The sequence below is a fragment of the Ictidomys tridecemlineatus genome, chromosome 5, assembly GCF_052094955.1.
Source record: "Ictidomys tridecemlineatus isolate mIctTri1 chromosome 5, mIctTri1.hap1, whole genome shotgun sequence".
NCBI lineage: Eukaryota > Metazoa > Chordata > Mammalia > Rodentia > Sciuridae > Ictidomys > Ictidomys tridecemlineatus.
Window position 1 is genome coordinate 118,382,252 of NC_135481.1, and position 20,208 is coordinate 118,402,459.

Sequence of the window (20,208 nt, forward strand, 5' to 3'; positions counted from 1 at the left end):
AATAAATGGGGACCTCACCAGAGGCCACCCTGGAAAAATCTGTGGACAGTGACAGCGGGTGTTCATCCACTGCTGGACACTGTCCCTTGAGTGGTAGGCACACAGTCACAGGACCCAGTACCCCTCTCTCCTGATGGCTGGATCCCAACCATGCAGCATCACCCCTTGCTTCTGGGAAGGAGGATATGATCTCAAGCTAGGCACCCACCAAAAAGCAAGGTGTGAGGGCCAGGCTGGTGCACCGGGTCTCCCACTGCCCAGCACGGGCCGCAGGAACCTCCAACGACCTCACGGACACCATCGGACACCTCATCCCAGGTGGGCAGAGCGAGGCCCCAAGTCACAAAGCTGCCACGTGCTGGAGATGGGCTTGCTGAATTACCCCTCCTGGGTCACAGGCGGTCCCTGCCACACCCACCTCTATCACCTCCAGTCCCTCCAGTGCCCTGTTCAGCCTCCAGGACCCACACGGTGGGGTCCAGCCACACAGTTTCCCAGCAGGCCACCTACTAGCATGCTGCAGAGCCACAGGGGACCCCTGGGAGAAAAGCTGCACTGGCAAAGGACTTGGGGACTCCCCCTGCATTACATCCTCATCCCAGGCCTGCAGGGGACATCGTGCCTTGTTGACAAATGGGGAAACTTAGGCTCATGAGGTGACCAGCCCCAAGTCAACCAGCAGGATTCCAACTCCTCTCTGCCTGAGCTCTGATTCCTGTCGCACTCCAGGACAGGCTGCAGTTTCGGGGAACACGGCCAGGCCAGGGGCCCCTGTCTCCCACAGACCTCCCGGGCTCAGAAGTATGAACAGTCTGGTTTGCACGCAGAGCAGTGGCTCCCCGGGGGGACCAGCATGCCATGGTGTGGCCAGGAGGTAGGACTCACTGCAAAGGAACCTTGCTGGGGGATGCAGGCAAAGCCCCACACCTGTTCTGAAGGTGGTTAGACACGCTGTGCAGGTTAGCCAGGTGGCATGTCCAACCTCCTGAAGGGACACAGTGCTCCCTTCCCCCAGACCTACCCTTGGGATCAGGCAACGTGAGAAGCAGCCTCAGAGATAGAGGAGGCATGTGCCCCCACTCGGGGAGGCCTACCAGTCATGGCCATGCTCACCGTCTCCTCAGTCCTCACAAGAGTCCTCAGAGACTAGGGTCCCCTAGCCCACTTCACGGCAGGGCAGACTGATGGATCCCAGTTGTAAAGAACAGACTCCAACCCCAGACTGTCCGGCTCCAAAGCCAGGGACTGAGCCAAGATCACCAGCAGAGAGTGCACCACACAGACTTCCAGATCTCCACTCTGTGTTCCTGGCCACCTCTGGATTAGGCCCCACCATTGAGTCCCCTCGCCAAAAGCAAAGCGCCCTACCAGGCCCAAGGGCATCCCTGAGCCTCAGGCCTGTCTCCTCCAGAGGGTCACCCCGATGGTGGGCCCTCGGAAAGGGGGAGCCCCAGAGGCCATGCTGGAAGCCCCCAGACCTCCCGCAGCACCAGCACTCTCAGACCAAGGGCGTGGGACCCGGGAGGCGGCCTCAGCAGCGGCCAGGTGAACGCCACGTTCCATACCTGCAATGTTCTCCTGCTTGGGGCAGATGCCTTTCGTGGGCGAGAGCAAGTGGTCATCTTCATCGGGCGTGACCTGGATCCCGATCTCTACCGGCTCCGACACCTTCCTGAGCTCGGAGCGCGAGGGTGGCGGGCTGCCCTTGTCCAGGCCTTTGTCGTAGCAGGCACCCAGGCTACCGCCACACTGCTTCTTCTTGTGCTCTATAAAAACCAGGATGTCCCCCAGGGGGAAGTTCATCTGACACTGGCCACAGGTGAGCAGGTCAGGGTCGGGGCCACCCACCATCAGCCCCAGGCCGCTCGGCTCCTCTATCTCCAGACCCTCATCTTCCTCGAGGATGGCGGCCTCCACGTGGTCAGCCTCTGCTGGAGACAGGGGAGGGGCAGAGAAGACAGAGATGGGCTTAGGCGATCACAGGCACCCGGCGCTCCTTCCCCACCTTCCCCTCCAAGAAGCAGACACCCTCTGCTGCTGGCTGCTGGGGCTCACGGTGCCCTCCCCAGGACCAGGGGTTGCCAGCCCCCCACCGGGCACTCTGAGGCCCTGGGAGAGACACCCAAACTCCCAGAGGGTACCACATGGGTGGTGCTGGTTTTACTGCTTCCTGGCGTGTTTTCTGCCAGTTTCTCCCCAACACAGCATCCGAACACACATGTACACACGCACGTCACACCCGTCCTGGCGGTGAACAGTACCAGCTGGAGACATCTCTCTCAAGCCTCACGGTATCTGAGCATCATCTGGGGAGCTTCGAAATATCCTGATGCCCAGGCAGCCGCACCCCGGCTCCATCACAGTGGGACTGAACATGAACATTGTGCGAGGCTCCCCAGGTGACAGGCTAGGCAGCCAGGGCTGGGAAGCAGGGAGCCAGAGCCCAGTCCCCCTGCTTGGGCAGACCTGCCAGCCCTCCCTTCCCTGGAACGCTTCCATCATTCATGCTCCTGTCCTCCCATTCATACCCATCCTCCTCGCATTCCTCTACCTGAGCCCTGGCCTCACACCAAACTAGGAAACAGAAACCCAGACGGGCGTGGAGGGCCGGTCCTTGTGAGAGAAAGAAGCCCACACGCTCAGAAAGCGACAAGTGAGTGTCAGGTTCCAAAAACCACGGAAGGGAGACAGGATTGCTGCAGAAGGGCGCAGGGGCCAGGCGGTCGGCGCAGGGGAACAGGCTGGCCTGCTCCCCAGCACCCCTCAGCGCCCCTCAGCGCCCATCCGCTCCTCTCTGCCCCTTTTTCTTGGTTGGTTTTACTTTCATGCTCAGAAATAGAAAAGAAAAAGAAAAAAAAAATTCTTCAGACTCCAAAAGCATTTCTTGGCCAATATCTAAGCACGTGTCCGGTGGGCTGTACGTTTTCCTATTTCTTTAGCCACCAGTATATTTCCTCTGGTGGTTGTTTTCGCAGGGACGATGCTGGGAAGGAGCACGGACGGGACCTGGATATTCTGAAGCTAATGGATGCCTCAAAACTCAGCACCCTCTCAAGGGGAAACTGCAGAAGTCCACAGCCAAAAGTGTCCTCAATAAGGGGAAGTGGGTGACAGCAGGGTTCAGAGTCCCTGAGGCCTGAGCAGACTCGGCCTGGAATGTTCTGAGGGCAGACGTCAGTGGGGTTGTAGGCAGGGCAAGTGGCAGGACCTTCAGAGGAGCCCGGGGTCTAAGGCCAAGGAGGCAGGTAGATCTCCAGCCGTGTGGCATTTAGGGAAGGATAATGAGAACCACAGAAGGACGGGGAGAAGGACTGGGAGGGAGGGAAATGCATTCCGTGGCAGTGAAGTTACCAAAAGGACGGAGCCAAAGAACAGATAATTTAAGGAAAAAATTCTGTGGCATCTTCCATCCGACATAGAAATCCCTGCTCTGTGCTTTCTGAAGGCAGACTTTTGCTCAGGGCCCCGGAGAGCCCGTGGGGAAAACTCAGCACAGAAGCTGGGGCTGTGACGTAGACCGTCACGTCCGAACTGTGCGTGGACAGGGAGAGGAACAGGTATCGCTGAGAAGGGAAATCGCGACTGGAGATCCTGCCTGTGGTTACAGCAGGGCAGACAGGGCCCTTGATGAATTAAATGTAGAAATGCGTCAGAAAAGTGGCAGCACAAAAACACCCCGCAGATGAGGAAATCCTACATCTGCCGTCTGCAGACCTCGAACAAAAAGATCCGACAAGGTAAAGAAACAGTCCTCACAAAGCCGGTCCCACAGACCATTAATTACACTTTAAAAAGAAATCGGAGTTTACTTAAAAAGGAGTTTGGAGACAATGCTACATAATTAATTTACCAATTTATTTTATGAAAAGATGCTTTGCTATGGTTCAAATGTAATCACAAGCTTCCCGCTGAACAGTGGTTGGAGGGAGAGCCTAGAAGCCTGTGAACGGTTTGTCAGGACGTAAAAGGTAATTATTCGGTGCCTCTTTTCCCTTTAATGATCTAACATTGAGCAATACTGTTTATATTGAAAAGCTCGCACCTTTAATTACCAATTACATATACATAATTTCAGAGCCAAAGGAGAGGGCTGTGAAAACAGTTCTTTAGAAATATAAGGATGTATTGTGCGCCATTTCTAGAGAAGGAGCGCTAATAAATGGGAGGAGGATGTCAAAATATTGTTTTGTTAAAAAAAAAGAGAGAGAGAGAGAGAAGCACAAAGGAAATGAGCTGAAAAGAGAAAAAAAAAAGAAAAGAAAAAGGACAAAATGAAATTGAGAATTCAAACGGAACAGGGGCAAGGTAGGTACCTGGTTCCCTTCTAAACGCCACCCCTGAGCAGCCTGGCCCGCTGCCTCCCGCACAGCACTGATAAAAACAACGTGGCCTCCACATTCCCGACTTGGTCGCCCTTGCTAAGTGCCAGGAGCTCTTTCTGTCTTCTAATTGACTCTTCAGCTGACTTTTTTATTGTTTTTTTTCCTGAACATTCACAGCCACGTGCACCCTCCTGGGTAGACGTTCTAGCCAGCCGAGAGGCCTCCTCCCTGCTAGAAAGTGTTAAGCTACAGATGCATTTCCTAATTCAAAAGAAACTCAGAGATTTTGAAATTAGCAAAGGTCACACAGGCCTGGCCACCAGCATCCCTCGGTCTCCAGGCCTCCTTGGCCATGACTCTGTACCAGCGCGCTCTCTCTCTCTCTCTCTCTCTCTCTCTCTCTCTCTCTCTCTCTCTCTCTCTCTCTCTCTCGGGGTAACATCTGGTGCTCCCTCCGTGTTCTGGTGGTCCCTGTCTTTCACCGCCCTCGTGAAGCAAGCCCTGTGAGCCCCAGTCATTGAGTTTGAAGGTCCCCAGTGCCGTTGACGGTTTCAGTGTCAAGTCCCTTCACAGCCAGGCAGCCTGGGGAGCCAGGCCCTGCCAGCCTCCCTCAGGCAGCCCAAGACTAGCCAGGGCTCCAGGCTCAGCTCTGAACTTGGGTCTCCATGCCCAGACCTGGACCCAACTCACTGCCTCTGAGGGAGTTGGGAGGAAAAGAAATGAGGCCAAAAAAACAAACAAACAACAACAACAAAAAAAAAACCCTCCCTCCTTCCCCTCCAACTTCCAGCCTTGAAGAATAAAACTCCCAAGAATTCAGCATGTCCACCCTGTCAACTCCACAGACTGGGGATTCCTCTCCCCACCCCCAGGCTGCAGAGCACTGAGCTCTGACCTGCTCCATGTGACACCTGGAGGGAAGGTTGCCCTCAGCGCCAGGCAGCAGAGTCCCCTGAACCCCAAACCACTCTACTTCTGGGTCAAAGCAGGTGGGCCAAGGCAGCTCAGGCCTGAAGCTCAGGGCCTGCAACGACACCCCAAAGACTGTGGTTTCATTTCCGCTGGCAGGCGGATACCGGGCTGGGCCTGTTGGGTGTGTGTCAGTGTGCGTGCGTGTGTGTGTGTGTGTGTGTGTGTGTGTGTGTGGTGCAGGGTGCGTGTGTTCCTTCTTAGAACTGTACCGATAATGAAAGAAAGAAAAGGAGAAAGAACCACTCAGCCAAGTCCTGAGAAGAGGCAGGTGAGGAGGTGCCCCGTCCTCGGGAGCCCCCTCTTCTGCCCTGTGGACACCTGATTTATACGTAACCCCCACTCTGCACCGCCTCGGAGGTCCAAACTGCCACCAGAGAGGAGAAAGCCCCAGGAAAGAGAAGAGACGAATAAAAGCTGCCCTTCAGTTCCCCAAGCCCCACAAACCAGTCCTCCTACAGCCACATCCAGCAAAGCTGGGCCTTAAATAATAGGGCAAAAGATATGGTGAGAGGTGCTTTTATGAAACTTCCCCAGTGTCAGGCGGCCCTGCAAAATAGCTCTGCTCTTGGTATACTATCAGCGAGCGATGGCAACAGTGTTTGACTCATTAAGAGGAAAAATGAATGGATACAGCAGGCAACTGGCTCAAATGTCAGAAATCAGAGGGCTGAGGAGGCTTCTGAAATGTTCAGCCCTAAAGTGTATGAACAAATATATATTTCCTCAGGCACATGCATGCGTGTGTGTGTGTGTGTGTGTGCACACTCACACACACACACACACACACACACACACATAGTTTTCTTTTACAACAAAACCACATTTTATTTACAAGGCTAGGCCTCCTCCCAGCTGGTAAACGCGTTTAGAAGCAATGAAATCAAGCTTCACAAATAATAATGGGCATCGTTGTTAAGTGGAGGGGGGGCACTTGATCCCAAGACAAACTTCCCCATGTCGCAGCTCTGCTGGGAAGGAATTTGGGGCAGAAGGCAGAAACAGAGAGACAAGGTTAACAGGGGCCCTGCGAGGGCTCAGCAAGGCCTCACCTGGCAAGTTCTTTCCCCACATGCTGGGCTCCTGGGGCCCCGCCCGACCGGGTCCATCTCTAACCACCACCCCTGTACCTGCCCTACGGGGAATTCCAGCCAAGAGGTCGGTCACCTGCTGTCCCCAGAGTACAGGGCACGTGCACCGCTCCATACATGTGGGCACACCACACACACACACACACACACACACACAGGTGCCCTGCCACACATACAGCACATAGGCTCCTGTTCCCCTTCACTCTGTGTCAATTCAAATCCAAATCTCTATCTTTAATGGCTAACAGTACAGAAGAAATCCAGGCAGAATTATTGTTTTGGTGATGAGGGGTGGGAGGGAGGGGTGAGGAGAGATGCACCAGGCTCTTAAACCCGTGTGCCGCCAACGTCACAGCCGCCATCGTGATGTGTACTCGTGTTTACAAGAGATGTTGAGCATCCGTCGCCCGAGCTCTGCACGGAGGAGACTTTGCACCTGCTTCCTACGAAGTCGCAGCCTCTGCTCGCAAGCCCTTGCTTACCAGTAATCTGCAAAGGGATCTTTTTATTTCTCTTTGCTGTGAACGTTCAGGGAGGGACTCAGACTCCAGGCGACACTGAAACGCCACCGAGGCGCGCACGCGACAGAGCACAACACTTTCTGAGCTGCCATCAATTTTTAATTTATTGGATCCAAGGGAAAATAACAACCATGGGGAGGGGCAAGGAGTGGGTGGATGGGAGAGAGCAGGAATCAATTCTTGGTGTAGAATATAATCTATGACCAGACGATGCTCAAGAGGTAGGACAAGAGATTTCATGAAGTTCTCCCAGCTGAGGGGATGCTGAAGCCTGGCAGAGGCCGAGACGGTGGCAGAGTGAGAGGTGCTGGGAAGGATGTCCACGCAGGGCCCCACAGGGTTAGGACATGAGGAAGGGAGGAGGGGAGCAGCCAGGAGGCACGGCCAGGCAGGGTCTGAAGCAGGAAGCATTATGTGGAGGAGCCCTCTGCGCCCTGACCATGCTCAGTGAACCGCAGAGTCCAACCTGTTCTGGGTGTCAAAGCCCTGCGCCTTCCCAGACCCTCCAATGACCATATCCATGGAGGGACAGCTGCACAGCAAGACCACCACCCCGTCCACTCTAAGCCAACCACAGCACAGGCCTTGAAGTAAAATTTTCACCATGATGACATCTGGGAAGAAGATACACAGCAGGCAGCCAGTGCAAAACATGGTCACCAACTTGGGTCAGGTTCCCCCCTCTGGAAGGATGACCAGGCTCCTGCTCACATGGCCAAGCCCCCAGTCCAGGAAAAAAGGAACTCCTGATCAGTGAAGAGGTTCTGGCTACAGGGAAAAAGAGCCTCACTCACATTGTCAATAAACTTGAGTGGAACATTGAGTGGTGCAAGGGAGAAGCCCGTGCACACAGACAGTCCTGGGAAACACCAGCCTGGTTTTGGACAGATGAAGAACAGTTCCTTACAAAATACCCAGGGGTGTTCCACAGGCTTAGTCCAGCCTCCTCCCCTCCCCACTGCACTTCCTTGTCCAGAACCCCAAAAACTGAGCTCAGGAATCTGGGTCTCATCAACCCTAAATCAGAAAAAAAAAGGAACGAACCAATAAGGAAGCCACATCCTGAATATGCACAGATCCTTACTAAAAGGCTACAAATGAAAGATTAAATCCTCAACACCAAAGAATGAAGTGTCCCATGTTTTGAGTAAAACACTTCCTTAAAGGAGGGTAGAAAAAAAAATAATTTCCCACTATAGAACACCTTCTTAACACATTCTTCTACAAAACTGCAAATTCCTTAAATCTCAGAGCCACAATGGGGCTCATAATGATGTGACACAAAAGCATTCTTTGTGGCCAAATGAAGAGATTTGTTTTATTTAACATCATGCTTTTTCAAAGGTGCCAGCAGTAAAAAGGACTTCCATAAGGGCCCCTGGACCACGAGGCTTGGACTGGAAGAATTCAGATTCTCAGAGGCCGACAGCAACATCACGAGGGCAAGAGCTGCTTCCAACATCTCGTTTCCAAGGTAGAAATTTCAACATGACCCCATTTCTAAAAAAATTCTAAACAGTGCATCCATTTGCGGCACATGTTAATCACAATAACACTGGCATTGGACTTTCTTGAGTCAGCCTTGCATGTTACAAGACTCATTAGAATGTTTCACAAATGGATTTGTATTTCAGCAGTTCAGTGGAAGGGGGTCATAAAAAAGTTATGGAAAAACAGAAGATTTTTTCCCCCTCTTTTTACTTTGAAGTTACTTAATTTTGTGTGGTCTGGGATTTCATTACAGTAAAATAGCTCGGGCTGGCTAATTCAACACCCAGGCAAATTATCAGCTGCCACAGAGGGAAAAAAAAAAAAAAAAAAAAAAACAATGAATTTCTTGAATTTCAGCAACTAAACAGAACACTTGCATATGTCAAAATGCCGGACCCAAGTCCCCATGAATCTAGCACTATTTATCAAACCCCGATCTAGTGTCACTTTTACCAGTAAGAGCGAGGCCACTCTGCCCACCCCCTCCACCAGCTCATGAAGAAGACAGACACAAGAAGTGTGTCCCTGTGCTTTCGCGCGTCTCCAAATAGCCTGCTCTCGGGCTTTGCATACACATCCTGGGAAAACCTACTGCTCAAGGGAGGCAGGCGGTGAACAAATGGTTGTTCCCGAGGAGCAGGGAGAAAAAATGTGAACGATATCACCAACGTTTGGCTCCCTGGGGCCGGAAGGCAGATTTGCGGGATCAGGGAGCAGGGAAAAGACAGAACACACAAGACCCCAGGTTGGATCATGTGAGTAAATAAACCGTACTGCAAAGTGACAAAGCCAGTCGGCAGCTGGAAGACACTGATGTTCATCCCTGGGTCAGTACCTCCCCACACATTCTTCCATACCTCTGTCCCATTAAAATGTACAAGAGTGTGCCTACAACTAGCTCCGTCTTCAGAGAGGGTCCCTCGGCCAGTATCAGTAACTTGGCCGTGCCGTGCCGTGCAGAGCATGGTCCCCTGAGAGCATTTATTTTCCCCTTGTCCTCCCCAGATGTGACACCAGAAGCCAAAGTCCTTAGAGAGTTTCAGCTTAAGGTGAGGCCCAATCAGGCAGCCAGAGGGTCCTCCTTTCAGCCCCTGGAGATGAGTGGAGAGAGTCCTCAAAGGACAAGACCCTGACCCATCCCTCCAGTCCTCCTTATTGTCTTATGTGCACTGTCACGCCTGTGGTCGGGGCTCAGCCACAGCCTGCAAAGCTCCCCAGGTTCCAAGGCAAAGGACTGGGGATTTCTAAACTGAATTTCCTTAACAGTCTTCTGCAGGCCAGAGGCCACTGCTGGGCCGGAGCCTTCCGGAGGTGACGGTGGCTCTTCCTCCCTAAGTTGTCCAGAGAGCTTGCTGTCGCTATATGCTTACAACCGGCTCCATTCGAACATTAACTGAAGTAGAGAAATCATCAGATAAATGGCTGGCCCTCTTTCTCCAGCCGATGACAGCACTCGGCTTTTGTCTGACCTAATTTATCTCTCTTTCAGGTTAGAATAAAGCACTCTTTCCTGTCACAGGGCAACCTCTTCTGCTCACGTACTGAATTCGAGCATCAGATTCAGGCTGACTGAGCTGTCTGCAGATTTGTCCAGCTTGGTAAAGAAGACGGCATAGACCTAAAAATCCCGTGACCAAAGCATGCATCTTCCCCAGCACTAAATGACATGTTGTAGGGGGGGACGGTCTCATTACATGCCATCCATGAAGGGCATTGCCTGGGGTGAAAGGTCTCCATCAGGGGCCCTGGAAAGCACATGCTCCTTCTAAACAAAGTTTAGCACATTATTTGAGTTGGCATCTGATATCTTTGGGGAATAGTGCTATTTCCTCCAGTACAGGGGGAGCATTACCTAATAAGCGGAATTGAGAACCCAAGTGTTATAAACTCTGAGCTAAAAGGATTTCCATTCATCAAACTGTTTTAGGTACAAAACTCCCCAATGCAGCGATTCTCTGTGTCCCCAGATCTGTAACATGCAACCCAGAAAGAGACGGTGCGCCTTACCCAAAATGATGATCCCTCTTCCCGACCCCCCAGCTGGATCACAAATGCCTTAACAACAGAGTGTCATTTTCAGAATGTCAAGACCACAGATAAATCAGGAAAACACACTCATCCAAAACTAATAATTTTAATTGTTAAAAAGAAATGCAAGAAAGAAAGAAAAGAAGAAAAAGAAAATTAAAGAAAATACCTCCAACTGCCAAGGAAAGGCTTGTAAATCAATGGCGATGGCTTGAAAATAGATTTCTCAAACTTATATTCTCATTTTGTCCTGCACGAATCTCTACAGGAAAATCAATATTACAACTTCACACTTAAGACATTTTGCAGCAACGTAAACTGCCGGCTGCTGATGGAAGCCCATTCCTAGCCATTGTAGCAGGGGCGCCACCAGCCATGACACGGGCACCGAGCTCCCCCTAGCTGCCGAGCGGCGCCAGGCGAAGCTCAGTATTTCAGGCTTGCCATGAACCAAAAGCCAATTCCACTGAAAGTTTATTTTGGAAAGTATTTTATCACAACAAACAACAGAGAATGCAAAGCAATCGGGATAGGAGATGCACAGGGCGAAGGGAAGGCACAGTACAAGCCGTGTGGCCTGTAAGACAGAGCCAGGAGTTCCCTGCTGATAAGGCCCTGGAAACTGGTATGCTCACTCCTCAGTCGGAAACCGGGATCCGCAATCGGACTGTTTACATGCTTCATTTCCCCTGAGACATCATTCTAATTACTGTCAAATGCACCCAAAATTGGCCCCCTGTTCGATCAAGGAAAAACCCCTGGGTCTACACAGTGGTCACCAGTGCATCTCACCCAACCCTCTGATCCCAGCCCCCTTGGATGCTTCTAAGGCCCGCTTCTAGACACAACCGTGTTTGCCCTAGAACTGGAGAAATGGTTTCTTTTCGGGTATAAAATATTCTGAAGGCCAAGCAAAACCACCAACATCAAGGCTGAAGCAGATAACAACACTCCCCCCTCCCAAAAAAAAGAAATATGCCTAAGTACAAAATCTTCAGGTAGGAAAAAAATACCCTTTAAAAATATTAGGAGTTGTTAAAATATGCTCACGACTGTTTTCTCTCAGGTGTGAATTACAAATGAATAAAACCAGCCTGGCATAACACCTTGCATGAGCACGTTCTTATTCTCCCGTGGAATCGAAGCAGCTGACATATCACACTTCTAATGATATGGGGTTCCCTTCTGTGCAGAACGGAGACAAACTTCACTGTCCCCACCCAACTACCAAAAAAGAAAAAAATAATAAAAACAGAAGAAAAGGAGGGCCCATGTCTTATGAAATTTATCAGAGGCCCAGTTTTGAAAGATAAGTGGACCATTGTAGATACACCATCCTCTAGGGAGTTAGGGTAATTGTAAGCACAGCCACCTTCAAAACATACAGTTAGAGCAAAAGCTAATTTAAAGGCGACCGTGGAATTAAAACAGTTAGCCTAACTTCCCTGTCAAATCCTGGGTCTCCGTTTGTTTTGCAAAATCATGAATTCATACCGAAAATTATTGATCTTCCGAGGAAACCTGTTGGTGGGTTGCTGAAAATTCACCTTAATTGAGGTCACATAATTTATCATGGACATCTTGGTTTATTCAGTTTCTTCAGACAGCCTCCAGCCCCTCCAAGGATTTGAGTACATTTTCCTTCACCCTGGTCCTGTCTAGCACGGCCGGCTCTGGGTCCTTCTCGATGCCTGGTCAGCCGCTCCCCCCTTGCGTCCTCTTTCACTATTGTTACTGTATTGTTTTGTGTTTGTTTTTATTCATGGCTGTGACTGTCCTCCAGTTTTAAAAGCTATATTCATCTAGGTCAAACATTTGAAACAAACCAGAAGCCCAGGTTTTCATTTCCAGCTGTCTCCCTCACTCTCTCCTACCTTGCTCTTCTCCCCACCAGCCCTGTCTGTAAATTGAACTAACTCATTATGGAGCCCCTCTCCTGACCCCTGACCAAGAACACGGATGCTATTTGTGTGCTCTTCTGGTTTCCCAGGACATCAGTTAGCCCAAGTTGCATCATCCCTAAAGAACCTAAGGCTGCTGCCCCACAGGCCCGCAGGCTGCCGCCCAACTGATCAGGCTACGTTTTAGGTGGTTTCTTCCATATTTTAAAATCTCAAATGTGAACACCAGGTGGGATCTGCGAGGGCACCTGCTTTTCTAGCCTGAGCTCCAGAGCACCCAAAGTCTAGGGCTCCTCTACAGTCTGGAGAAAGGCAAATCCCCAGGCCAGGCAGCCTCAACTGCCTCTGATTGTCGCCTTCCCCTGCTAGCTCCCACCTCCAGGGTGACACAGGACAGGCAGAAAAGCCAGCTGCTTTTGGATAATAAGTAGCCTTGTCTGAGAACTGGTTGGACCACTCTCCCTGCTTAAACCCCTGCTCAAACCAGGACTCCCTGTGCCCCTGGAAAGCAGGCAGATTGCTTCCCGCCCTCATCTCCGTCCCCTCTTTCTCCCCACCACCCTTCTTTGCTTCTCTTTCCCTCGCTGCCCCTGCTCCAGTATCATCAGTGGCTTTCCCCAGATGGAAGGATGTTGCACCAGGCACCCCTCGCCCCCATGCCCAGCTGCCACCAGTCCTCCTGCCCAGAGTTTTCTCCTGATGTCCCAGGAATGCCAGGAGAGTGGAGAGCAAAAGCAGGCAAACCTACCTGCCTCTTTCCCCTCACACACAACTGCAAAGGCTCCTGGTTCCTGTCTCGGCTGCCAGCTCGGCAATGCACCCCCAACATCTCCCCCTTCCCCACCCCCCCTACTCCCCCTCCTCAAAAACAACCCTTGCAATTATACAGAGGCTCCGTGGGGCAAATTGCCTCCTGGAGAAATTAGGCGTCTGCAAGTATAGACGTTTTAACAACCACCCCATCTAAAGGGGGGGAGTGTAGAATAAGCATAAGCAATTGCTGCTGCGGCTTGGTGAAGGAACGAAATGTCAACGGGCGAAAAGGACCTTGATCAAACCACGCTCAAATCTGGTTGCAAAACATTTTGTTTTAAATGCAACCAGCGACTCTTCTTTGATGTTACAATAGCGAAAAATAAAAGAGAAGTCCTCTTCCCTCCCTCCAAAAAGGCATTCCTCTCCCAAGAAGCTCACATTAATATCTATTCCTCCCCCCCAAAATAATAATAATAAATCCACAAATTCTTACTAATGTATCTGCTGTAACAAAGGAGAGATGGCAACAGCAATTGCTCCGAGCAGATGGCTCCTATGCTGGGTTTTCAGGGGAGGGGAGAACCCCTTTATATATTTATTTATTTATTTAAATTTTTTAAAATATAACATAAATATTCGGCTCTCGGCCGCCCGGCAGCCAGTCCTCGGCGGCGGCTGAGCGCGCAGCCCTCTCCAGCTCTGAGCCGGAGCCCGGCCCCAGCCTGGCGAGGTGAGCAGAGGACTGCAGGAATACAACTCGCCTCCGGTCTCGATGACACCCAGAGGATGTTTTATTTCCATTGCAATAAAAAATAAATAAAAAAGCCACGGCGACCCAGGCACCGCGACAGAAAGGAACGGCGGGGAAACGTTCGCGCGCCGGGAGGAAGAGTCCCCGGCGGGCTGCGGCGGGCTGCGAGCGATGCGAGCGGACCTTCCCCGTGCAACAGAGCGGGAACCCGGGAGGGCTCCCCTTGAAACGTCGTACCTGGGCCGCTCGCGCTCGCGATTTTTCTTTTCTAAATAAACCCAGCTGGAGCGTTGGAAACTGCTGCGTGTCTGACCCGCTGCCTGACTCTGCACGCCCCGCCACTTGCTTGAAATCCACACGATTTCATTCGGTGGATTTCCGCTGCGACCTGCCTTGTTTATTTAGATAGGGAAGATGAAAGATACTGAGATAGATGGATAAGAGATTGATAGGCCTCTTTTTTTTCTTCTTCCTTTTTAATTTTTTTTTTAATTTTACTATTTTACAGGCGCATCCCTCTCTTCCCACTCCTGACAACCTTTTTTTTTTTTTCACCGTGGCGGGGATTTTTCACCAACCCCAATTCCCACCCCCACCACCATTTTTTCCCCTTTTGGAGTGGGGGAAATCGGGCAAGATCATCCCAGGAGACGGAGGTGGGGAAATGGGGAGGGGGGCGCTGGTGCCAGGCAAACAGCCGCGCAGCTGGATTCTTTTGCAAATAGCCAGCGGAGGGGAGGGAAAGGCGACTACAGAATCCTAGGACCGGCGTGGCCGGCGCCCTGCCGGCCTGGGCTCTGCGACCGAGAACCGGGAGCCGGCGGCCACTCCTCGCTCAGCGGTTCCTCCAGGCCGGAGCGCACCCCAGTCTCCTCCGCCCGCGCCGTCAGCGCGGACCCACGCGCTCGCCAACTTTTCCCCACTTCCCGGCTCCCCCCTCCCCCTCCGCTCCCCCAGCCCCCTCCCCCTCCTCTCCAAACCCCGCCACCAGCGCCGCCGCCGCCACACACGCCGCTCGGAGGGGCTAGCGTCCAGCCGGGCTCGGCGAGCACACACACACCTCCTCCAGCCTGCGCGCCCCCTCCCCGGCCCGGAGCCGGCTCCGCAGGCCCCCGACCCCGAGGCGCGTGTGGCTGCGCAGCGCCCCGGCTTCCCCGGCTGCAAAGAAACTTTCCTTTGGCCCCCCGCCCCCCACCAGGCTGCGGGAGGATACCACTGGCTCTGCCAGCCAGCGAGCGGCCCCGGCGCCCGGCCGGGCCTGGCTGCGCCGGGCTCGGTGTCCCCCGCTCCGGGCGCCCAGAGCCCCATTCTTCGGCCCCTCTCGCGCACGCCGCAGACACTTACGGGTGATGAGCTCCCTCTGGGACAAGTGCTGCGGGTTGCCCTGTTTGCGGCGGGACATTGCCCCGGCATCTATTCTGGCATCGCCCGGAGAGCTGCACTGATGGGGGCCGGGGAGGGGGTCTGAGCCGCCGCCGCCGCCGCCGCCGCTGCCGCCGCGCCGCCGCGCCTCCTCCTCTGCCCGGGTTGGTTTTTTTTTTTTTTCCCCTTCCTCTCTTGCCCTCTCTTTCTCCTCTTCTTCTTTATTTTGCTCTTTCTTCTATGATGTTTTTTGTTTTGTTTGCAAAAAGAAAAAGAAAATAATAAAACAAGAAAGACCTCTCGATCTAAAATGAGAAAAAGAGGCAAAAAAAAAAAAAAAGAACTGTAGCTTGCCGCGGACCGGCTGGTCTCTGTAAAATATATATTCTTTCGAAGGAAAAAAGATCTGTTACACTTCTTCAAACTGCTTGGCCTCTTGGACTTCTAAATGTCTTCTTGAACTTAAACCGGATTTTGCACCGGCTCCTGACACTTTCTTTCAGGGTCTGGTAGGTGGAACGCGCACTTCCACCAGAAGGGGAGAAAGAAAAAAAAATGCAAACAAATAAAAAAAAAGAAGAAGAAAAAGGAAAAGCAAAGAAAACTTGGGGACTTGTCTCGTACCCCCTTACCCCGCCCCCTCAAAAAACCCAAAGCAATGTAAAACTGCCGCGGTTCGGTTGTTTCTGGGTTTTCTGCGGGCTGCCTGTTTTTTTCTCGGAGATTGACCCTTCCGAGGCTCTGGGGGGACTCCAAGAGCGGCTGCTTCCCAGTTCACCTGGCAGGCTGGCGCCGGCCGGAGGGGCTGCCGAGTCCCCGCGAGCGCTCCCCAGCGCTCCCCCGGCGCCGCGGGCCCAGGGGGAGCGGGGCTGAGGGGCGGCTCGCCCAGTGCGCCTGGGTCGGTGCGGGCGCGGACTGGGAGCTATAGATTGCAACGTGAAGATGGCGGAGTCCGGGTTCTCTGGGAGCTCTCGGTCTCTCTATGGCTGGGGCTGCCTCTGTACAATGGGATAAAATTCAAGTTCAAGTGCGGACGTGACGTTTAATCTGCACTAGAGACAAAAAGACCCAGAGAGTCGGAGCACTGGGGGCGACTAGCGGTGGCTTTTTAACATTGTACCCTGTAAGAGAACAAGAAAGCACACAGAGACACACGCGCGCACACACATACACACATACACATACACACTCGCCCGTGCGCACACCCGCAGCCCAAGCCGGCCACACGTGCAAACCGCGTTTTTGTGCGCTGGTCTTATCCCGGAGCACCCGCTGCTCCAGAGCTGGGGGAAGGGGAGTTGCGTGGTGGGCAGCATATTTTTATATAAAAGAAAAATCTTCCTCAACCCACTTCCCCTCCCGGGAGCAGGACCCCCTGAGAAGGGGGGGCGGGGTGCTGTGTGAGTTTAGTAAATTGAATCAATGAGAGTTCCCACCCACCCAAAACCTCTTTCGGACTTGGGGGAGGGGGACTGTGGGAAAAGGCTGGGGTCCACCTGAGAACTAGGAGATGTAATCAATCGCTTCGCTTCCCTGGAAAAGTAGCTTGGTTGCTTTTACTTTTGTTTTATTGGGGGATCAGGATAAACTTCCAAAAAGTCTCTCCATATAAATCCTGGTGTACAGACTGGCAAAATGAAGTGGTTGAAATAAAGAATACTAAGAGGCCACGGTCAAAAGCACGTGGGGTGTGTGGGTACAGGTATCTGAGACCTTTTTTTTGAGTCCCATTGCAGAAAGGGTTTTCACCCAAATCTTTGCCCTCCCTAACCTCATTAACTCCTAGAGGTCAAACCCACCCCACCCCTAATGCCAGGGTCTGCAAGAAGCATGGGGGTAAGGGGGGGGTGCTCCACGTGGGAGAGGTATCTGGACTTGCTGACCCTGGAATGGGTGTGGCCACATATCTGCAGACCGGTGATTCCACGAGGCCCCCCAGCTTCCTCCTTCCCCCCTCTGACAATCACTGCAACCTGGAAGTCACCTCCCCCCTGCTCCTCAGCCCAGGATAGGACTTGAAATTGCCTGTCAGAATGGGAAGGACACAGCTGCCTTGTCAGCCGTTTGATCTCCAGCCGGCGAGGACAAGAGGAGTTGTGGGGGCCTGTCCGTGGCCCTCAGACAAGGCCAGGCCGCAGTCCCCGCGGACACCGGCCCCTCCCGTCGCCCTTCCCCACGTCGCTGCCAACTTATCCTATTTGATGACCTGGCCTGCGGGGCTGGGTGTGCCAAAGGTCTGGACCCCTCTACCTTCTCAGGGTTTCTCTGGTCTCGCCAGTAGGCGGCCTGGGCGGGTTGGGGCCTGGCTCCAGCAGGGCTTCGCGGGTGAGCACCGCGGCACCCACCCCACCCGGTGCCTCAACCCAGCTGCGGCAAGGCCGTGATGCCTCCAGGCTCGCCGCCTCCCTGGGGGCCTTTTCCTCTGGGGGCACCTGGGCTTTTTGTTCTTCATTAAGGCTTTGGGTGGGGCGACCGCAACAACTTAGCGCACAGCACCGAGGGAGTCTGGACAGAAAAAGCTCTCTTCCCGTCCCACCTCCCCAAAAATAATAACAATAAAATGTGTCGTGGCTTGCAGTTCTGCGCACTGTGGGCTGCAGGGTCGGCGGACACGAGGCTGAGGCCGAGCGGGTGGTGACGCAGGGTAGGGGCGGGTTTGCCTCTCCTCCCCGGGCCCAGCAGGATGCACGCAGCTGCCCAACTACACCACCACCACCACCACCAACCCCCCGCCACCGCACACACCTCCACGTGGTCCAAAGTCTAGAAGTGCATCCCTCTCTTCCCATCCCGCCCCACCAAGAAAATCTTTTCAATGAAGTGGCCACATTTTTTTAATGCCCACACCCACCTTTAATAAACTTCTTAAGAAATTCATAAAGTGGTCATCTCGATTCGCCCAGGCTCTTGGATTTAAGAGATCAATTAGCCCTCTTTTTCTGAGAAGTGGAGATGTGAAGCCCAGAGAGGTTTAGCACTTTGCCCAAGACCCTCACCGCAACAGGGACAGGTCTGGACTCCAAATGCCGCGGCGTGCCAGCTGCCCTGCGCCGCCTGCGGCCCCAGGCGCGAAATCCCAACACATGACCCTCACCCTCCGGCGGTGGATTACAAGGAAAGGGGACCCGGCCAGTAGCTGCGGGAAGCGGGAAGGCCCTCTCAGGAAAGAGGGCCCCTCACCCGGCTGCGCAAGGGAGCTCAGGGGTCCCCACTGCAGCTGCCAACTCGCGCGCGGTCGCGCCACCGGGACTGGGGAGGGGGCACACCTGCCCCACCCCCGGCAGGAAGTGGCGGGCAGGGGGCGGCGCGGGCCGGGACTGACCCAAAGAGCACTTCCTCATTGGCCCCGCTCTGCCCCGACGGCGGGAAGAGGGACGCGCGGGCGGGCAGACGCAGGGCCGGACACGCCGCCGCCCGCCGGCGCGCTCCACCTCGCGGCAGCCGGGGAGAGCCTGCCCTGCCCAGCCCTGCGCTGGCCCCTTCGCCCTCCGCCTTCACTTTCCCCTCCTCCTCCTCCTCCTGCTCCTCTTCCTCCTGCTCCTCCTCTCCCGGGAGGCGGCCCGGCGCAGGCAGCCAGCGATCCCCGCCGCCACTCCAGTCTCCTCTTTTTCCCTCTGCCCGTCTGGCACGGGCATCATTAGCGCTGAAAGCTGTTAATGTCTGGTCTCACAGCTCCCCCTTTAGTCTTGCGGCGCTCCCTGTCTCGCGTTCCAAGCCGGATCAATAGCCGCCTCTCGGCCGACCTTGACCTCTCCCTCGACCCCGCCCGGCTCCGGCAGCTGGCCCACGCTAATGTTTCCCGCTCTTGATGCCCAGACAGCAGGCGGCGGGCGGGGAGGGAGGGGGTGGCCGCGCTGGGCCCGCAGTGCAGGCCCCACCCCTTCCTCGAGACCCCAGGCCGGCGAGGGGGCACCCGGTACCCTTCTGAGGTCACTACAGCCCCCACCCCTAATTTGCAAAGACTTTGTTAAAATAAGCCCCAACTAGACCCCGCAAAAGGGTGCAGGTCACTAACCTTAAAAAAAAATTAAGGAAACAGGGTAAATACTAAGCTGGAGTTGTAGACTGACTCAGTGGAGAGCTCTTCCCTCACCCCAAGCCCATCTCTGAACTAATAAGAAACTTCGGATTAATTCTACAGCACCTGCTGTAGGCCTACTGTGCTCTGCCCAAAGCTGGGACTTCTCATAGACGGGAATCAGATGGAAATAAATGCCACATTTTCTACACCATCTTCACACACACACACACACACACACACACACACACACCAGATGTCAGAAAGCTTTTTGAACTCACAAATATTTCCCTGCTTTTTCCCCACCCTAGCTTTCCAGTGCATTCCAGCAGATAATCCTCCGTGGTCTCAGCCCCTTCAAAAGGGATAAAGGAATAGTTTCTTTATAGAGGAATAGTTCAGAAATCGAAAATCATTTCACCAAATTATAGCGCGATATTATTAACTTGTGTGGCTGTTGCCATGCCCTGGGTGTGCTGCCTGTCACAAGTCATACAGCGAGGGCAGATTGAGAAGACCCATGATCTCCAAATCAAGCTTTTTGTTTAAAATTCTTTGAATGATTCTCAACACTTAGCGGCAGGTTGGGCCCTGTTAGAGTTTCTACAATGTTATCTTTGCCTTGGGAGCTGTTATATTTTATCTTATGTCTTTACAAAAATTTGGAAAGAATCAAGATAAGAAGTGTCAGTAGAAATGGAAACTCCTCCTGTCTCTGCAGAAAGAAAACTGACATTTCATTTGTTTTTGTTGTTTTCTTTTTAACAAAGATCCTCCCTCTTAAATGTAGTCAGAAAACTTTGTAGCAACATTAAGACCCAAGAAGGGCACCTTACCAAATTAATTTAGGCTTCATTTTGGTGCTTTAAAAAAAAAAAATCTGTGCAAAGAGAAGACAAACCTTTTCATTTTCACAGGAATGTGACAAATTCAGAAGCAAACCATCTCTCCTAGTTTCTCTTCATCCGGATCTCTAAACTCTTGACTGTGAAGATGAG

At 53.0% G+C, this 20,208-nt stretch overlaps 1 protein-coding gene across 4 annotated transcripts in view; it reads right to left on the bottom strand.

The window, feature by feature from the left end:
• Positions 1 to 16,222, bottom strand: part of Bcl11b (BCL11 transcription factor B) — a 91,500-nt gene extending 75,278 nt beyond the window's left edge. Inside the window, exons 1-2 of one of the 4 annotated variants that reach the window (XM_013362230.4) lie at positions 15,175 to 16,222; positions 1,566 to 1,928 (exon numbers count right to left, since the gene is read on the bottom strand). In XM_013362230.4, coding sequence (XP_013217684.2) covers positions 1,566 to 1,928; positions 15,175 to 15,232 — 421 coding nt within the window. In that variant the 5' untranslated portion in view covers positions 15,233 to 16,222. Of the gene's footprint in view, positions 1 to 1,565; positions 1,932 to 15,174 lie in introns of all 4 variants that reach the window. The other 3 variants (XM_005333900.5, XM_013362231.4, XM_005333901.4) reach the window with 3 other exon arrangements.
• Positions 16,223 to 20,208: the final 3,986 nt, after the last annotated feature.